The sequence below is a fragment of the Pyrus communis genome, chromosome 17, assembly GCF_041283825.1.
Source record: "Pyrus communis isolate YQ-2024b chromosome 17, ASM4128382v1, whole genome shotgun sequence".
Taxonomy (NCBI): Eukaryota; Viridiplantae; Streptophyta; class Magnoliopsida; order Rosales; family Rosaceae; genus Pyrus; species Pyrus communis.
In genome coordinates, this window is record NC_142581.1 from 23,118,824 (window position 1) to 23,136,564 (window position 17,741).

Consider the following 17,741-nt stretch of genomic DNA (forward strand, 5'->3'; position numbering starts at 1 on the left):
ATAAATAAATATCCATGGTTAAAAATATTCATTGATCTACCAAAAGTTATCATGGACGTACCCATTTTTCTACCACAGATAGGAATATAGAGTCTAGAGGATTCTCATTGAATTGAAACATACCAAACTCATTAAACACTTTAACCAGAAGCTCATTTAATCGAAAAGAAAAAGGAATTAATACCTAAAAATTGAACCAATCAATTGAACACATACCAATTATTAAGCTAATTAGTGCTCTAGAAATTTAGAGATGTCAAATGATGAAGAGGAAGAGGTTTGGATGACTATGGAGGAGTAGATGGGGGTGCAGAATGGCAACCATGGGAGATGGAAGGATTTTTTAAAGAGAGAGAGAAGGGGCTTTGCTTCATGGAGATGATGGATTGGTTAGGGTTTTATTTTTTATTTTTAAGTAGATTGAGTTGGATGTAAAAAGAAGTTCGATTGAGTTGAGTTTTGATAAGTAAGGGCGGTTTTAGAAATAACGTTGGGCGTAAAGAGATAATGATAGATAAATCAAATACAATGTAGGTATTTAAAGTAAGCTGGGTGTTGAGATACAAAATATGGGTTCAAATAAAATTTCCCTAATAGGAAAGGCTGATATAAATGTATCGGATGAAACGTAAAACTAAAAAGTGATAACCAGTAATTGTGTCAAATTAACAATTAAATTAAAATTTTAATGTGTCAGATGAAAGTTATCAATTTTTTGTTTACATGAGAGTCAAGACCTAGACGGCCTGTTAAGCGCCCGCCAAGCAGGTCTACGCACAATTTCTTAATTTTCGAAGGCCTAGAGACTAATTGGGGACGTGACCAGCCACCTAGCGCCTAGGCAGAGCTAGGCAGGAATTTTTAAAACAATGACTTCAAGTGAAGAAGAATATCGTAAAACCGTTGTACTAAGTAATAAGGATAATTATTTCATTTCTTTTGTTTTTTTATATGGAAGAAAAACGTGAAAGAGAGAAGGGTTGGAGAAAAGTTGGAAGAATTTAAATTAGTATAATTGTTGTTTCATCTTTATTATGTAAATATTGTTCAGGAAATTTTTTGAAGTGTCATATGAACTTATACACCTTTTTTGAAGTGTCATGTGTGAGCGGGAGCGGTTCCGCTGATTTAGCTCTGAATCTCCAGCAACAGACACGAGAGGGGTGCGAGGCATTTTGAGGTCGACTAATTTATACTGAGCTTTTTGAGCATACTAACTAGCGGGTGTGAGGCGTACTAATTAACTTGGACCGGATTCGTTAGTCCGGCGACTATTTAGTACGTAAGTCTCCATACCCGCTCTCGTATTATTAATCCTATCCGATGCTTAATAATGTGTGCCAAACGAGGCCTTAGTAAACAACGTGTGCATGATGTTTGCTTATAACCTAGTGGCATGAAGGGACAAATGTGTAGGTTTCATCCATGACTTGGAATAGTATTAGTAAATGCATGATGTTTGCTTATAACCAAGTGGCATGATGGGACAAAAGTGTATGTTTCATGCATGATTTGGGATAGTATTAGTCGTTGGGATATTTTGCATCAATTTGTTTTTGTTTTTAATATGTATATATTAAGTTCTATTTTAATGGGATTGCTCACCACCCCTAAGTTGTGATAATGCCTTTATTTATCGTTGTTATGTGAGTTTAATTAAATTTTGAGATTGTGTTCATCTACTACATACATTTTGACCTTTTTTTTTTTTAGTCGAGCGATATCATTAGTAAGTTAGATGTTAGATTAGTCACCGACATAATTCAAACTCACGCCGTCATGCAAGAGCACAACACATTTTTACCACTGTGGTAAAGGGTCACTTTCCAACAAGTTGATTGGCCTGTGTGACTTTACTAATACTATTCCAAGTCATGCATGGAACATACACATTTGTCCCTTCATGCCACTTGCTTATAAGCTAACATCATGCACAAGTTGTTTACTAATTAGTACTATTCTTATTTAGCTTGTATCATGACCGTTTTCTTTTTGTTATTCATACGCCCGTTTTCTTTTTGTTATTCATACGCCCAAGACATTGTAAGAAATAATGTTGATTATTCAAAACAAATCAACAACTAGTTGCACAGGGGTCACAGTCAATGATACTCCTAACTTGATAAAGAAAAGAAAAAAAAAAAAAAGGAAGTCAACTTCCAAACTAAAATAAAATGTATATAAATATAGAAAATTGTTATTAGCACTCCAAAAATCTCATTTGGCACTCCAAACTTTCAGGAATAAACTTATAATTTCTAGTATCTAATCAATATTCAGATTGAAAATATTCATCAATCTACAAAATTTTCTCATGGAGGTACCCATTTTTGTGCCATAGAAACCAATACAGAGGCTAAAAGACATTACAATATTAAATTCATATGCGGTCGCGATATTTATGAATTTAATCATTAAAATGCATAAGCTCAATTATACATTCAAGTTAGATCAATTCGCAAAGTTTTGGTCAACAATAAAAACTACTTACCTATGAGTTCACCTATAAAACGTGCAAAGGCGATATACTTTTTTACCACAATTCTATGTATTGTGAATTTTTGTCCGTAACTTTTTGTGGCATATAGAGGCTAAAAGATACTACAATATTAAATCCATATGTGGTTGAAATATTTATTAGTTTATCATTAAAAAGCATAAGCTCAATTACACATCCAGGTTAGATCAATTCCCAAAGTTTTGCTCCACAATAAAAACTGCTTAACTATGAGGTCGCCTTTAAAACGTGCAAAGGTGATATACTTTTTAGCCACAGTTCAATGTAATGTGAATTATTGTCCACAACTTTTGTATCTAATAAATATCCACGGTTTCGACAAAAAATAAATAAATAAATAAATATCCACGGTTAAATATTCATTGATCTACCAAAAGTTATCATGGATGTACCCATTTTTCTACCAGAGATAGGAATATAGAGTCTAGAAGATTCTCATTGAATTGAAACATACCAAACTCATGAAACACTTTAAACTGAAGCTCATTTAATCGAAAAGAAAAAGGAATCAATACCTAAAAATTGAACCAATCGATTGAACACATACCAATTATTAAGCTAATTAGTGCTCTAGAAATTTAGAGATGTCAAATGATGAAGAAAAGGAAGAGGAAGAGGTTTGGATGACTATGGAGGAGTAGATGGGGGTGCAGAATGGCAACCATGGGAGATGGAAGGATTTTTTAAAGAGAGAGAGAAGGGGCTTTGCTTCATGGAGATGATGGACTGGTTAGGGTTTTATTTTTAATTTTTAAGTAGATTGAGTTGGATGTAAAAAGAAGTTCGAATGAGTTGAGTTTTGATAAGTAAGGGCGGTTTTAGAAATAACGTTGGGTGTAAAGAGATAATGATAGATAAATCAAATACAATGTAGGTATTTAAAGTAAGTTGGGTGTTGAGATACAAAATATGGGTTCAAATAAAATTTCCCTAATAGGAACGGCTGATATAAATGTGTCGGATGAAACATAAAACTAAAAAGTGATAACCAGCAATTGTGTCAAATTAACAATTAAATTAAAATTTTAATGTGTTGGATGAAAGATATCAATTTTTTGTTTACATGAGAGTCGAGACCTAGACGAACTGTTAGGCGCTCACCAAGTAGGTCTACGCACAATTTCTTAATTTTTGAAGGCCTAGAGACTAATTGGGGACGTGACCAGCCACCTAGCGCCTAGGCAGAGCTAGGCAGGAATTTTTAGAACAATGACTTCAAGTGAAGAAGAATATCGTAAAACCGTTGTACTAAGTAATAAGGATAATTATTTCATTTCTTTTGTTTTTTTATATGGAAGAAAAACGTGAAAGAGAGAAGGGTTGGAGAAAAGTTGGAAGAATTTAAATTAGTATAATTGTCGTTTCATCTTTATTATGTAAATATTGTTCAGGAAATTTTTTGAAGTGTCATATGAACTTATACACCTTTTTTAAATTTGTCATATGAACTAAAATTTTAAGCAATTTGTCATATCAATTTTCTAAAATCATTACTTTGTCATCTCGCTCTAACTCCATTACGTTTTGCATCCAAAATAAGCCATATGGCTTGCACATGAATTATTTTCAAGGTTATTTTAGACATTTCAATTCCCCACTTACCTTCAAGATTATTTCGAGAATTTCAAAGTTATTTTGGACATGTCAACTCCTTTGTTTTTTATAGACACAAATGACAGCATTGAATTCTCATAGCTTGCAATTAGTTAAAATTCATGTTAGTGAGCCTAATGTTGTTGACAATAAGTTTTTGAAATGAACCTAACATGTTCTTTTCCAACCAAAAGTTTTTGGTTCGTGCTAAAGAAAATTAGAGAACTTGTGAAAAGGAGGTCAAAAGTCTTAAACTGATTTATTCCCCCACCCCATGTGTAATATATCTATGCATAAGAATAAAAACTAAAATATAAATCTTGTGAGTAACCTTGAACACAAGTTATGTGCGTTGTACATGATTTATTTTTATGAAAAACTAACGGATGTTAGATGAAAAGTTCATGATTTCAGATAATTGATATGATAAATTGCTTAAAATTTTAGTTTGTATGGCAAATTGAAAAAGAATGTATAAGTTGATATGACATTTAAAAAAATTTTCCATATTATTTTATTGCAAGGATAATATAAGAAAATTGGTGACATGGTTGGTGTCTTGAGAAAGAGGTTGACAATCTCTCGTGTGGAGTTTCATTCTGCTTTTAAATTTTGCTACGTGACATTCTACTATAGATTTAACTCCTCAATTTTGTTTTTTGGTCAAATAGTAGATTTCTAGGGAAATTTTATTTAAACTCATCTAACCTATTTATACACCCAACTTACTTTTTGCATCCATTTGATTTTTAACTAAACTATTAATATCTCTTTAAACCCAAATTTAATACCTAATATACCCCCATAAACCCAATTCATTATATAGATTTATTTTTACATCTGTTAGATTTTTAACTCAGAAACTGCCGCAGCAGCTTGTGCCGCTTGACTGCTGAATAGTTACCGCCGATTAAGCTCATTGATTCTTCAACAGATGTAAGATTGAAATCGAATAAGAAGACTAAGAAGATGGAGAGAAAATGGGGTTTTGCGTGTGAGTTTTGGAGATTGACTTTGGGTTTAAGCTTGGTTTATGTGGCGATGTGCGGGTTTTATAAGATGGTTTCGGGTGCATTGAAACCAATTCTGTCGCCGGAGATGGTGAGAAATGTTAGTTAAAAATCTTGGGTTGTGGATGATATGAATGGCAGGCTAAGGTTCTTGTAGAAAGAGATGTGGGGTCTTGTTCCTGGGAGGGTTTCGAATTGCAGCTATCCTAGTTCTATATGGTACCGTTTGGTACGTGGAACAGGACGGAACAGAGTGGGATAAGGCGTTCCGTCCCACGTTTGGTGCGCCTAAAATGGGTGAAACGAGTTGTTCCACGGGACGAGTTTTGGGTGAATTTTCGTTCCACCTCACCCTCCTGGAACGACTCGTTCCACATCCGTGGAACACAAAATTATAACCTCTCCGTCTCCTTCTTCTTCCTATTTGTTTCCATCCGAGGGCATCTTTGCTCCATCTCCGTTCCGTTCCGTTCCGTCCCATCCCGTCCCATTCCGTTCCGTCCCGTCCCGTCTGCATACTAAACGATACCTATAGGACATAGTCAGGTACTTGGTAATCAAACTTCTGCTTTACAAGTTTAATAGCAATTCAGCATTATTCGGTGATAAACTTGAAACGTCTGTTCCAAAATTCACAAACTTGTTAATGATGAAATATTAGGATGGTTTGCTTTTAAGCTCACATTGCACATTGTATAAATCTGCAATTGAGGAGGTGCGGATATGGGGATGGCCTTTGCACACCGCCGGGTTGCTCACGAGTGGGTTTTTTCTCAGCAGATGTCCGGACCTCATATCTTGTGAGAAGCTTCGAAAAAATGTCCCCTTGTTATGTTGTATTTGTGGAACCCGTTGAGCTTAATTGTTATCTGATCTCGAACTGTATACGTTCGCTAAGGTGTAATGTAATCAGGAAATTGTTGCTTTCCTGATTATGATTAACTAGCAACAAACTACGTTTTGTTTGGCGTTAGGAATCCAGGTAGATAGTAACTCAAACTGTCATAAATGAAAAAGCTTTCGTGTTGTAGCAAACTAAATATCTTTTTCAACACGACTTGTACCTGAAGAGTTTTTACCTCTGAAAATACTACATTTGACCTGCAAATTTCCAGATAATACAATTGGTGGGAAGTGTATGTAAATATTAGAGGCCACATAAGCGTTAATCAATAAAAGTCAGTCATCAGCAAGAACATTAGACCAGATCATTAGGATAGTTTTCTGATTGATTGAATTGAACGAATTTGGCGTTCATATTTTAGTAAGTAGAATGAGATTTAATCTCAAATGGAGAATAAGTTTACCAATAGTCTTTACAAGAAGAAAAACCATGTTTGTAGTGGTGAAACCTAGTCCTATATATGAGAGCTATTAGGGTTTTAACCAGTATAAACGTAGAATAAACAAAGAATGATCGTAACGTTTAATTATAATGTTTGGGTTTATTGATAAATTTGAGTTTTATTATTAATTACATTTTGTACTTAATAGTAATTATGCAATAGGATAAAATAGACAATTAAAATTCAAAATTTTAAGTTGGGTATAAAAAAAGAGGTTGCATGGGTTTAAATAAAATTTTCCTTTGTCAAATTAGATGTTAGATTAGCTACTTACGGATTCGAACTCATACCATCATGAAAGCGCTCAACTCCTTTCCACCACTGTGGTAAAGGGCCACTTACGATTTAACTCCTTAGTTGGAGATGCCAAAATCACAAACCTAACATCTGTTAACAATTTCAAACACATATAATAGGAAAGGTTGATATGAACGTGTCGGATGAAACATAAAACTAAAAAGTGATAACCAATAAAATTCTATCAAAATTAATAATTAAATTAATGGAAAGGTCTGCCGCTTAGTTGTACGCTCTTGTCATATGCCTCTCTATTAACAAATGGAAAGTCTTAGTTTCAACTCTTGAATAGCAAGTCCAATAATAAACCATTATGGCTTGCCCATTGTCTCACTGAGGCTAAATCCTTCACCACTTAGTGTAAAAGCATTCGATAAAAATAAATTATTAAGCCTTTAAAATGCAGAAACATACTACAATCTAATACTATTCCTATTCACATGTAAATGAAAAGTTTTATGATCGAATCTCATGAATGATGAGTTTATAACCAATTTATTTTCTCATCCGCTTAGCATATAAAACATCGCAGTATAAATAAATAAATAAATAAAATTACACCCACTCTCAGTGGGCTATCTATTTCTGCCCCACTTAATGGTTCAGATGTGGGCTTTGGCCCATCATCTATTCTAAATCTGAATGTCACAATGCCACATGGCCCATATGTATTACGTACTTTTGTTACACCCTAATACACGTGATCATAACTTAGTCCCTTCTAACCTGCCGCTCAAAACCTATCTTTCCTTGTAGGGTGGGTTCGAAAAATTGAAAATCGAAGAACATCGAAAACCAAACGGAGGTAGAAAAAACCGAATTAAAAAAAAAATCAAACCAAAACTGTTAAATCGAACCGAATTGAACTGAAATGTTTTCAAAACGACGTCGTTTTATATTCATTACTAGAAACGGCGTTTTGTTCAGTCTGAAAGTTTGTATTGGTATTGGTCGACGTCGTTCAGTCTGAAACCCTAAGGCCTAGACGTCGATCCCTCATCCCTGATCCCTCTGTCTGTACTCTGGAGTCTGGACCCTCTCCTTCCCCGCCTCCGCCGCTCCGCGCACCCTCTCTCAACACAATCAGTCTTCGTCTTCCTCCTTCCCAGCGACCTGCGACCCGTCTCACTCTCAGTCAGTCAGTCTCTCACATCTCGCCGATTTGCAAGTGTCGCCGTCTCACTCTCAGTCTGTCGCCCCCGCGACCCGTGACCCGCGACTTCCTCTCGCCGTTTCGAGTCTCGACCCACGACTTCCTTTGCAAGGTTAGTCTCATGTTCTACAGATTTTCTTTTCAATTTCATGGGTTTTGCAGATTTATTTTCAATTTTATGCGTTTCTGCAGTTTTTCAATTTCATGGGTTTTGCGATTTTCTTTGATTTTTAGTGGTTTTTGTTGTTCCTATGATAGTAATGCTTACTATTATTGTCAATTAGAAGAATCTGATTGAAATGGTAAGAATAGATATTTTTCATACTGTGAAGTTGAATGGTAAGAATACAGAGGTAGGAAGGGGAGTTGTGAGAGTAAAAATATAGCATGGAAAGGGACTAGAAGTAGTCGGTTTGACGAGAAGCTGAATATATTTTCTTAAAAAATGAGATGAGAAGTAAAGGAAAATGATATTATGTTGATGGGGGTCGATTCTGTTGGATGAGGAGCAGAAAGACTGATGGAGTATAGGAATGAAAATAACTTTTAAAGAAATTTTCTTGTTGAATGATAATATTCAAATGACATGGAACTTTTGAATGATTCAGAATTGTGGGAGAGGAAGCTTAGAGTAACTTAAAGCTATATGATGATGTCCACATTCTTGAATTACAATACAAATTTTTCTTTCAATGGTGTATTTAATCCAGTATGATCTGTTTGATCTAGTTTGTGATTTTTATGTTTTAGTAATTATTTTTTCTTGAAGGTTAAACATTAGAATGTCAGTTTTGGTTAGGCACTGCCACAGAAATGTAGTTCTAGAAGGCCACTGATTGTAGGCATGTAGAAGTTAATCAGTAAATAAGTAGGCTGAGATGGCATGGAATACAAAACATGTTCGAGTATTGAAGTTAGTAAACACTGATTTGTGGTAGTAGTACTGTGGCTTTGATATTTACATTCATGTGCAGTGTAGTTTTGATATATACATATGTGCAAATGCATAAAGATATCCACGCTTTTTTTTATATTTGTTTTAGATTTTCAAAAGCTTAATGTTTTCATATAAACCTCGTAATAACATATAAATGTGCCAAAGAATGGGTGATAAATATTTAGTTATTTAAAACGTGGATCATATGGATAATAGATATTTTTCGTACTGTGAAGTTGAATGGTAAGAATACAGAGGTGGGAAGGGGATTTGTTGAATGATAATATTCAAATGACATGGAACTTTTGAATGATTCAGAATTATAGGCAATACAGTTCCATTCTATTGTATTCGCTGGGGTTAAAGTTCATTTCAAAGAGATGCATAACTTATTTGATTATTCAAGGTTCATAAGCACAAAAGGCTAGTAGTTGGGTTTCATTTGGCTGTGCATTATTTCTCTGGATGAACATATGATCAGGCTTGTTGATTGGGTGGAGGGATTTGATGAACTCATTGGATGGACAGCTTTATGTACAGTTTTATGTTATGTAATTGGTCTATGGAAAAGCTTTATGAATCGTGATTTTTTTTGTTCCCTAATTGAATCTTATTATATGTTTTGTATCTTAATTATATGAAGTTTGGACTTTGGAAGACTTGATTGATAATTCTAGTTGAACTTTAAATGTTTATTTTCATTGGCTTTGATTCTAGTTGGAATTCTTATGTTATGATTGTGTTGAAAAAAAAAAAAACCGAAACCAAACTGAAACCAAACTGGAAAAAACCCAGCCCAACTTCCTTGTTCTTCTCTTTGCTTCCCACCCTGCGCTGCCGTACACTCCATCTACTCACCTCATAAGGCTTCTCCTCAGTTCCGCCGTATTCTTCCTGTTGGTAAGATCGATAGCTTATTTTCTTTTTGTGTTAATATGATAAAAAGAATAAGAAATCTAGTATTTATTTATTGTTTTTCTCAAAATTTATGCTTTGATTCTTGTTGGGTTTTGTTTGCTTTTGTTTCTGTTTGTTGGTTTACTACATAGGATTAATTCATTAACTTGGTTTTTGAAATTATTATTCTGCCTAAATTTATGTCATCTGTGAGTTATGGCTTGCTGTTTGAATTTCTGATTCCTGTTTGAGCATTTGAATTGGTTTTATTTGTGTTTCTGATTTGTTCTGCAACTTGGTGAGTTTCCACTTGCATTTTCGGGGTCGGCCATGACGGTTTTCAGTGTTAGTTATGGGGTTTTGAACTTGTCGTAAAGTTTCACTTTACCCTAACACAGATACATATGTTTCTCATTGTCATTTGGAGCTTTGAATCCGAATTCACTTCATTGCTGACGTTATTCTAAATAGTACTTAAGTTAAGCCGTTGTTTCAATCTTTATTAGTGTTTTGCTTAATCTACATTGTTGGTCAATTTTTCAAACAACTTGAGCTTCTGGGGTTTTAGTGGATGTACGTCTAACAAGGTATCAGAGCCCTTGGATTTCAGTGCTCAACAGTTATTGTATAGATTTTCCTAAAACTTGGACTTAGTTCAGTTATGTTTTCTTTGTTCTATTGCCATTACAACTAACTAGTAGTTTTCTCATCTGACTTTTCTTTTCTGAGAATAACAAGTCCAACTCATTAAAACTTTAGACGGTAGAAAACTGGCAATCTGTGTTTTGAAATTCCCCCATTTCCCCTTTCTTGAGTTAACTTGAGTAGTTTTTTGTTTGAATACCTCAGTATTTAGAAACTGATTAAATATTTTTTGCAAATGCTTTCTTCACAGTTTCGGATAGTTATGTTGCCTTATGAAATAAGTTTGTATTGGCTTTACTATAACATTTTGTGGTTTGTATTGTGCTTGGATGGTGGTTTGGGAGTTGTTCATCTTTTTGTGCCTTTTGCTTTTGTTTAACTAATGTAACTCAACAGTTTTGCATACTTTTTGTCGAAGAGTATATCAAGCATACATTTCATGAGTGATTAAGTTTCTGCCAAATAAATATGAAAACGATTGACTGAAATATTCTGTGATTGTTCTGGGAAGCCATGCTCCAGTGGTTGTGTGCCTCTTGAAAAGTGTTTAAATATTAATGAATGGTGCTGTGTTTAGGAATTATCAGCAGTACAGAACCTTAGGTGACATAACACGGACAAAGATGAGACCTTTAGACGAGACTGAGACCACGACAGTGTTTGAAAAGCTGTTCAAGTTTACAGGCAACAACCTCAAAAACATTGTCGAGAACCCTTCTCATGAAGGCCCAGACCCCGGTTCAGGTCGTTACTGCTTTCGCCTCCACAAGAACAAAGTTTACTATGTTAGCGAGTCACTAGTAAAGCGTGCTACAAATATAGCTCGGACCCAGCTAGTCTCTCTTGGCACCTGTATCGGTAGGTTCACTCATGGAGGCAAGTTCCATTTAACTGTTCAATGTCTGAGTTTATTGGCATCAAATGCTAAACACAAGGTCTGGCTCAAACCTACCTCCGAAATGTCGTTCTTGTACGGAAACCATGTTTTGAAAGGTGGTTTGGGGAGGATTACAGAGAATATTGTGCCAGGTGATGGCGTGGTTGTGTTTTCAATGTCAGATGTGCCTTTGGGTTTTGGGATTGCTGCCAAGTCTACTCAAGATTGTAGGAAGTTGGACCCCAATGGAATTGTGGTGCTTCACCAGACTGATATTGGAGAGTACTTGAGGATGGAGGATGAGCTTTGAATAATTAGACGGGTTTTCAGTGGTTATGACAGATGTGTTGGTGTCTTCCCAAGATTTGTGCGGGTCATGTAAGTCGATCTTCAGCTTTTGATCAATATGAGGATATGGATGATTTTGTTGAACGTTACTTTCATTAGAGATTCTGAGTTTTGATATAAATTCTATATTATCAGGAACTTCTGCAAGATTATTCTTACTTCAATTGTCGTACTTTTTATAAAGTTGTCTTTGTCGTTCTGATTTTGGTTTGATGTTGCTGCTATCGAACTGCTGTAGGACCAAATTTCACTACAACCAAATTGTTATTTGCGAATGCACATAAACCAGCTAACTGTTAACCTCACTATAACCTATCGAAATGATTGAATTATTTATTGTAAGTCCATGGTAGCCAAAGGAATCTCTTACAGCTTCACCTAGCTCGACATCAATTGGAGATAAGCTTACATGGCATGGGTACACCGCAACGTTGCATCATTGGCATGGGAGGCAACTGTGATGGTGTACTCATTCCAGGAAAGTTGTGGTGTTTGCAGTCGAAGCTGATCAAGAAGCTACTGCCTCTCTCTATGCAACCAACTTCCCTTTTGAAACTTGCTCTTACGTTCCACCTCTTGATTTTTATTTATATTTTTCAAAGTTTTCTGAGAGCTCCTGTACTCTTGCTACCTTAAAAGGAACTCCGAAACCTTTTAGGCCTAAAATTTGTATTCTGAACATGTACCAAAAGTTGGCTTTTGTATCATAGGGGTGGAACGGATAGGATTGGATTTTGTATTTTGGACTGGTTAGGCTAGGATTATATTGGACAGGTTCGTTTATTTGTCTACTGTTTTGTGTAGACTCAATCCACGACGCAGATTGCGACAACCCGACGGCGCCGCCGCTCCTGAAGGTCTGGCAACTCGACCACGGCGCTCGTGATGGCCCACCCCCACCCCGAAGACATCGCTCACGGCGATTTGATTTTGTTATATCAAATAAAAGAAAATAAAAGTGATAAGTCTTAAGTTTAAATCTTATTAATGACGAATTCGATACCAATTTATTTCTCAAACCCATTAGTGTAAGTATATCGTTATATCAAAATTAGTAAACTAAAATGAGTGAGTTCCATGCTGAAAATGTGTTTCACTTCCAATTTCAGCAAGGTATCATTTTCATTTTCCACTTTAATCCCACAATCGCTTGGTGGGAAACTACTCATGACTCAGAGAGCCTCAAACACTTGTGAGATATAAAGTGAAAGCGTCATTGATTCGTCGAAATGACAAGGAATCAACACAAACAAACACCAAGAGGATAAAGATCTCACCGTGACGAAAGAGATGACAGCGGTTCAACCTTGAAAGGCTGCCGAATGGAGGAGATCCGCCACCAATGATGCTCTGTTCTCATGAAATGATGTTGCTGAATAAGTTGGCAAGCGAAGAAAAAATTAAAACTTAGCGACACTTGTAAGACAAAAATGCTCAGCAAAATAGCTAACATGATTCATTCATAATTCAAGATACATCGTCACGGAGAACATGATTCATAAGAACAATGTTCATATTATGAATCGTGTGCCATCATTTTCGTACAAATATCACTACGATCGTAGTGAGCTATTGTGTGCAGATCCATATTGGAAGAGTCTTTACTGTGTGCCATAGTTTTGAAATAAACATCATTCTTTCGCTGCTCGTAGTAAGCTCTTGCGCGTGGCTCCATGTTGGTGGTGTCCATACTCATAATTCGGTCATCATGCTCTCTTTGCTTCCTTTCATTTGCTTCCTCCATCACCTTTACCTTTCTTTCTGCAATTTTCGCCTTTCTGTCATCTGTTTCGGCCAATTGTTTGGTAAGCTTCTCCATCACGTCACATAAACGAGAATCCAAAGTTTCTACTACCTTGCTTCTTTTGCATGCTTCTTTTTCAGCTCTTCTTCTGGATCGTTTCCTTTGAAGAAATTCAGCTGTATAATATGGATCTTTGTCAGTGTCATGTGAGACGAGAGTGTCAGACTCCTTTGATTGTGAAGAGAATGAGGAATCATTGTTCGGGTTTGTCGTAATAGAATGAGGATCAGACCTCTTCGGTGAGGAATTGATGTTCAAGTTTGCAGCAACAGTAGGAGGATCTGACCTCTTGGGTGAGGAATCAACATTTGTGTCTGTAGCCATAGTACGAGTACCAGACCTCGTCGGTGAGGAAGTGATGTTCAGGTTTGCAGCCACAATAGGAGGATCATACCAGTCTGTAACCATAGTATCAATATCAGACCTCTTTGCCGGTGTCAAACCTTTCCATTTGATGCTATGCTGCAAAATTTCCCAGCAATGATTGAATGCAAAACGTTTCTTCTCAAGCTTCAAGTACAATATATTTGCTTGAAGAACCTAGACATGATTTTAAGAAGATAGCTATTTAGGGAAAATTATGACTAAAAAAAAAAAGAAAAGTATTTAAGAAATACTTTAAAGAAGGTGAAGGAAAGTACAAATTCTCACCTTGTTAGATTCTGTCAATCCACTTTGTTTCTCTTCTATTTTGGTAAGACATTCATGAAACTGATTGCAACTTCCAAGAATTATTTTCCACCTAGACTGGACAGAACATCGTGATCGCTCATTTTGATCACCAGTTATCTCAACATATTTTTGGTATATTCGATCCCAGGAAATACATTTTGATTGTGGAACAACATTGAGCAGATCCTGAGAGACACTTAACCGAGCATTGCAAACAGCAACATCTTGATCCAACGTGAATGATTTTCCCCTTGTCATTGGTTGTCTAGTGTCATCCAATTTCAACAAAACTGGAGTAATAACAAATAAAACACAACAGCAAAATGAACATAAACTGGCAGGCTGATTTCGACAAAAGAGTAAAACACAACAGCAAATCACAAGACGGTCAGTAGCCTCCTAATTTACAAAATTTTACAAGAACAAAGCACAAACAAAAAACTAGAGCATGATCTTATTTACAAGTTTCAGAAAATGTACATTCTCTTCCAACCGCTTAACAACTTTTTGAGTTTTGAAATGCTTTAAAATTTGGTAGCCTTATGGGAAGGATACTGCATATCTCACTGAATATTCATGCAAAAGTCCCGTGTATCTACCCTAAGTTCCAATTAAGCTAACAGATCACAAGAAGTTGAGTGTAACGCCTTACTAATACATACGCATTTTCAGTCCCTCAACTTCCTCTTCATATGATTATATATCATTTGCAGTCTTGCAGACTCAATATCAGCAATAATCACAAACACCCCCCAATCAAGCAAACATGACTCCATGCAATCATTTAAATTTCTTTTTGTGTAATTCCCGAAGTTTACATAGAAATTCAAGTGTCAATAAATCAAAAATAAAATAAAGACAGAAAAATCTATATGAATTCACAGTTTTACGCACTAATTATTTCTTATCTAAACAATTTGATCTGCAATATGGCGGATGAAACTTAACACAGAGCACACTAGAAAATGTCTAAAAAACCTTCTTCCTCCATTGTACACACTTCTTCACTAGACCCTGCATAGATAACGTTACTAGCATTACTAGTTACATCTTCTGCTTTTCGCCTTTTCGCCTTTTCTCCTGGACTCTACAAGTTAACCAGTTCAAGCTATATCCTAGGCTAGCTGACAGAAGACAAAAATTTCTAATTAAAATTTGTAGTCAATCAGCCCAAGTTTCCATCTTTAGCACACTATAGAGGCTTCAGTCTCCCACCCCTTGACAATCCACACACCCCCGCCCCAAAACCCACCACAAACAAATTCCCAGCTCCATTTACTAAGACATTGTATAGTAACCATATTTACAATGGTTAGGGTTACAGGCATAGTCGTTAGGCACACTTCTAACCACCACAATTGCAGATGGAGGAAGTGAAACCGATGCGGTTCCACACAGACAAATATCAGAGTTTCCACAGGACTATGATCCAAAATTGAACTCTCACACATTGTAATCGGAAGTGGAAGAGAAATAAACTTACTAGTAGCCAGAAACTGCAATTAAACCTCCTTAGTTCAAGAGCCTTATGCTAACTCAACTGGCAAGTCTGCAACCATAAAATTACAATTAACAAAATTAATTAACAGTTCAAAACAAAACTTGATTAAAAACTTACAATAAACAACGTATGAAATAAAAGTAAAAGTGTAAACCAACAATAGTGATCGGAACATTAAAGATGAAACAGAAAATACAGTTAACAGAGGCAAACGAAATCAAAAATACAATTAACAGAACAATTACATCAACAGTGGCACAGAAGCACACAACATGAAATGTACAACCGCAAAGAATCTCTTTAGTATTTCTCCTCACAACAATGGAATACAAAAGGCTTTTCAAAAGCATTAAACTTTCTAGTCTTCAGTTATCTCTGTCTTAATTAGCTATGTACACCTGAAAATACTTTCCTAAAATTACGGTGTTACTTGCACTTTCCACTTCATGACGTCTATTTATACTTTAAATAGTATTTCAAGTTCTTAAAGATGCATCTCTCTTCCATGAAACTGGAGTAAATATTATACATGAGATTATTACAAAGAAAGATGAGAATAAATTATTGCACTCCGAACTCTCACCTTTATCACAATTAAGTCAGCGGAAATGCACGAAAGAAATAAAACCAAAATTATAGAATTCTTGAAATGCAAAATAAAAAGAAATAAGTAGCAGCACATGAAATTAAGAGCAGAATCAACTTAGCCGAGCCTATAAGCGTGGGCTTGTAGCCAAGTAGGGCACCCACCATTTGGTGTGCAAGGTCACATTAAGCACGCCTTAGCTACTTGGGTTAGTAGGGCACCCCACACACTATGAGTGGGTAGCAAACAAAAATACTGAGAATCGACTTGGAAGAACGTAATCAACTTAAACGAAACACAAGAAATAAAAGATAATAATGAAAACGAAATTGACATCACCCTTAATTCTCCGAGCGACATTTGAACAAATTTAAATATATATACAGAACCATTACAACCTATTTGACAAAACGAGCATAACAGTACATAAAAGCCCTTACCATTCCAACCCAGATGAGAAAAGAGATGCAAGACAAACAGAAAGTGAGCAATTTAAAGCAATTTGGGGGGAAAATGTCACACCCCAGCAAGGAAATATCAATGGGTAATCAGCTCGAACAGGCATAACACATTACGAAAACCAAATTGTGAAAGTTCAAGTCAGTTCGTTTCCAGCTTACCAAACACAACTTAACTCAAACAATCAAAAAGAACACACCACACAAATGCATAGAGGTTAAGCTACAAGACACCGAATAGGCAATGTGGTAGAGAGAGAGAGAGAGAGAGAGAGAGAGAGAGAGAGAGAGAGTTACCATTAGTCAAAAGAGTAGCAAGCGTCGCTGGGCGGCAGAGGAGAGGGTTGAGGCCGAGAGGGTTCCCCTGTGTGAGGGAAGATGACAAATCATATGCAAAACGAGGGTTTTTGTGTTTTGCGAGTGATTCTGTGCAGGAAGGACCACAATAAGCTCTTGATTTTTTTATTTTTATTTTATTTTTTTTAAGAATTGACTCAAATGGTTCTAAAACCCTATAATCGAAGGGACTAGTGTTCACCTACCGCTCAATTATGATTCAATGGTAGAGCAAATCAAGACTAAATAGGTTTAAATCTTGTCAAATCTGACGAAAACTTAACCTAGTTAATTAGAGATTTCATGATTTAGATTCAATAGGGTAAACATGTTAGGTGAGACTTAATAAGTTGACATGCAAATTCAACTCATATCTATGGTGATTAGTGTGTTATGTGTCGATGTGTAGCATACGCTATGCATTTAACGACATTGATTTCTTAGCATTAAGAGGAATTTAGGCACAAAATTCTTCGTCGATGTAGTGTAAATGTGGTGTTCCATTTATGAGAATCATAAAAACTCTACTTTCTATAAAGCTCGCTCATGAAACCTAGGATATGTTCATGACCAAAATGAACAAAAACTTATAAACTATTATTTGTTAAGAAGTGATCCGTGTAAATTTGATATTCATTAGGCCACCATGTAAATCTGATATGTTCTCACCAGACAAAGTTCAAGTCCAAAGCGTATAAGTTATTCCTTATTTAGCATTCATTTGCATTTAAATTTGCATTCAAATGTGGGTATTGTAAAATGT

General features: G+C 35.7%; 2 protein-coding genes across 4 annotated transcripts; one reads left to right on the top strand and one right to left on the bottom strand.

Moving 5' to 3' along the window:
• Window positions 1-7,527: 7,527 nt before the first annotated feature.
• LOC137708853 (uncharacterized) lies at window positions 7,528-11,820 on the top strand. 2 transcript variants are annotated; one of them, XM_068448009.2, is made up of 2 exons: window positions 7,528-8,029; window positions 10,974-11,820. In XM_068448009.2, the coding sequence occupies exon 2, from the start codon at window positions 11,020-11,022 to the stop codon at window positions 11,581-11,583; it is 564 nt and encodes a 187-aa protein (XP_068304110.1). In that variant the 5' UTR covers window positions 7,528-8,029; window positions 10,974-11,019; the 3' UTR covers window positions 11,584-11,820. The 2 variants fall into 2 exon arrangements, with proteins under 2 accessions (XP_068304110.1, XP_068304111.1); XM_068448010.2 differs by having other exon boundaries at window positions 7,655-8,029; window positions 10,984-11,820.
• A 1,232-nt stretch (window positions 11,821-13,052) lies between these two features.
• On the bottom strand, window positions 13,053-17,071 carry LOC137709337 (uncharacterized). Of its 2 annotated transcripts, none has more exons than XM_068448423.2 (4): window positions 16,940-17,071; window positions 15,581-15,646; window positions 14,077-14,387; window positions 13,053-13,887 (listed from the first exon to the last, which is right to left on the bottom strand). In XM_068448423.2, exons 3-4 carry the CDS (start codon window positions 14,353-14,355, stop codon window positions 13,138-13,140), a joined length of 1,029 nt encoding a protein of 342 aa, XP_068304524.2. In that variant the 5' UTR covers window positions 14,356-14,387; window positions 15,581-15,646; window positions 16,940-17,071; the 3' UTR covers window positions 13,053-13,137. The 2 variants fall into 2 exon arrangements, with proteins under 2 accessions (XP_068304524.2, XP_068304523.2); XM_068448422.2 differs by having other exon boundaries at window positions 13,053-13,965.
• Window positions 17,072-17,741: the final 670 nt, after the last annotated feature.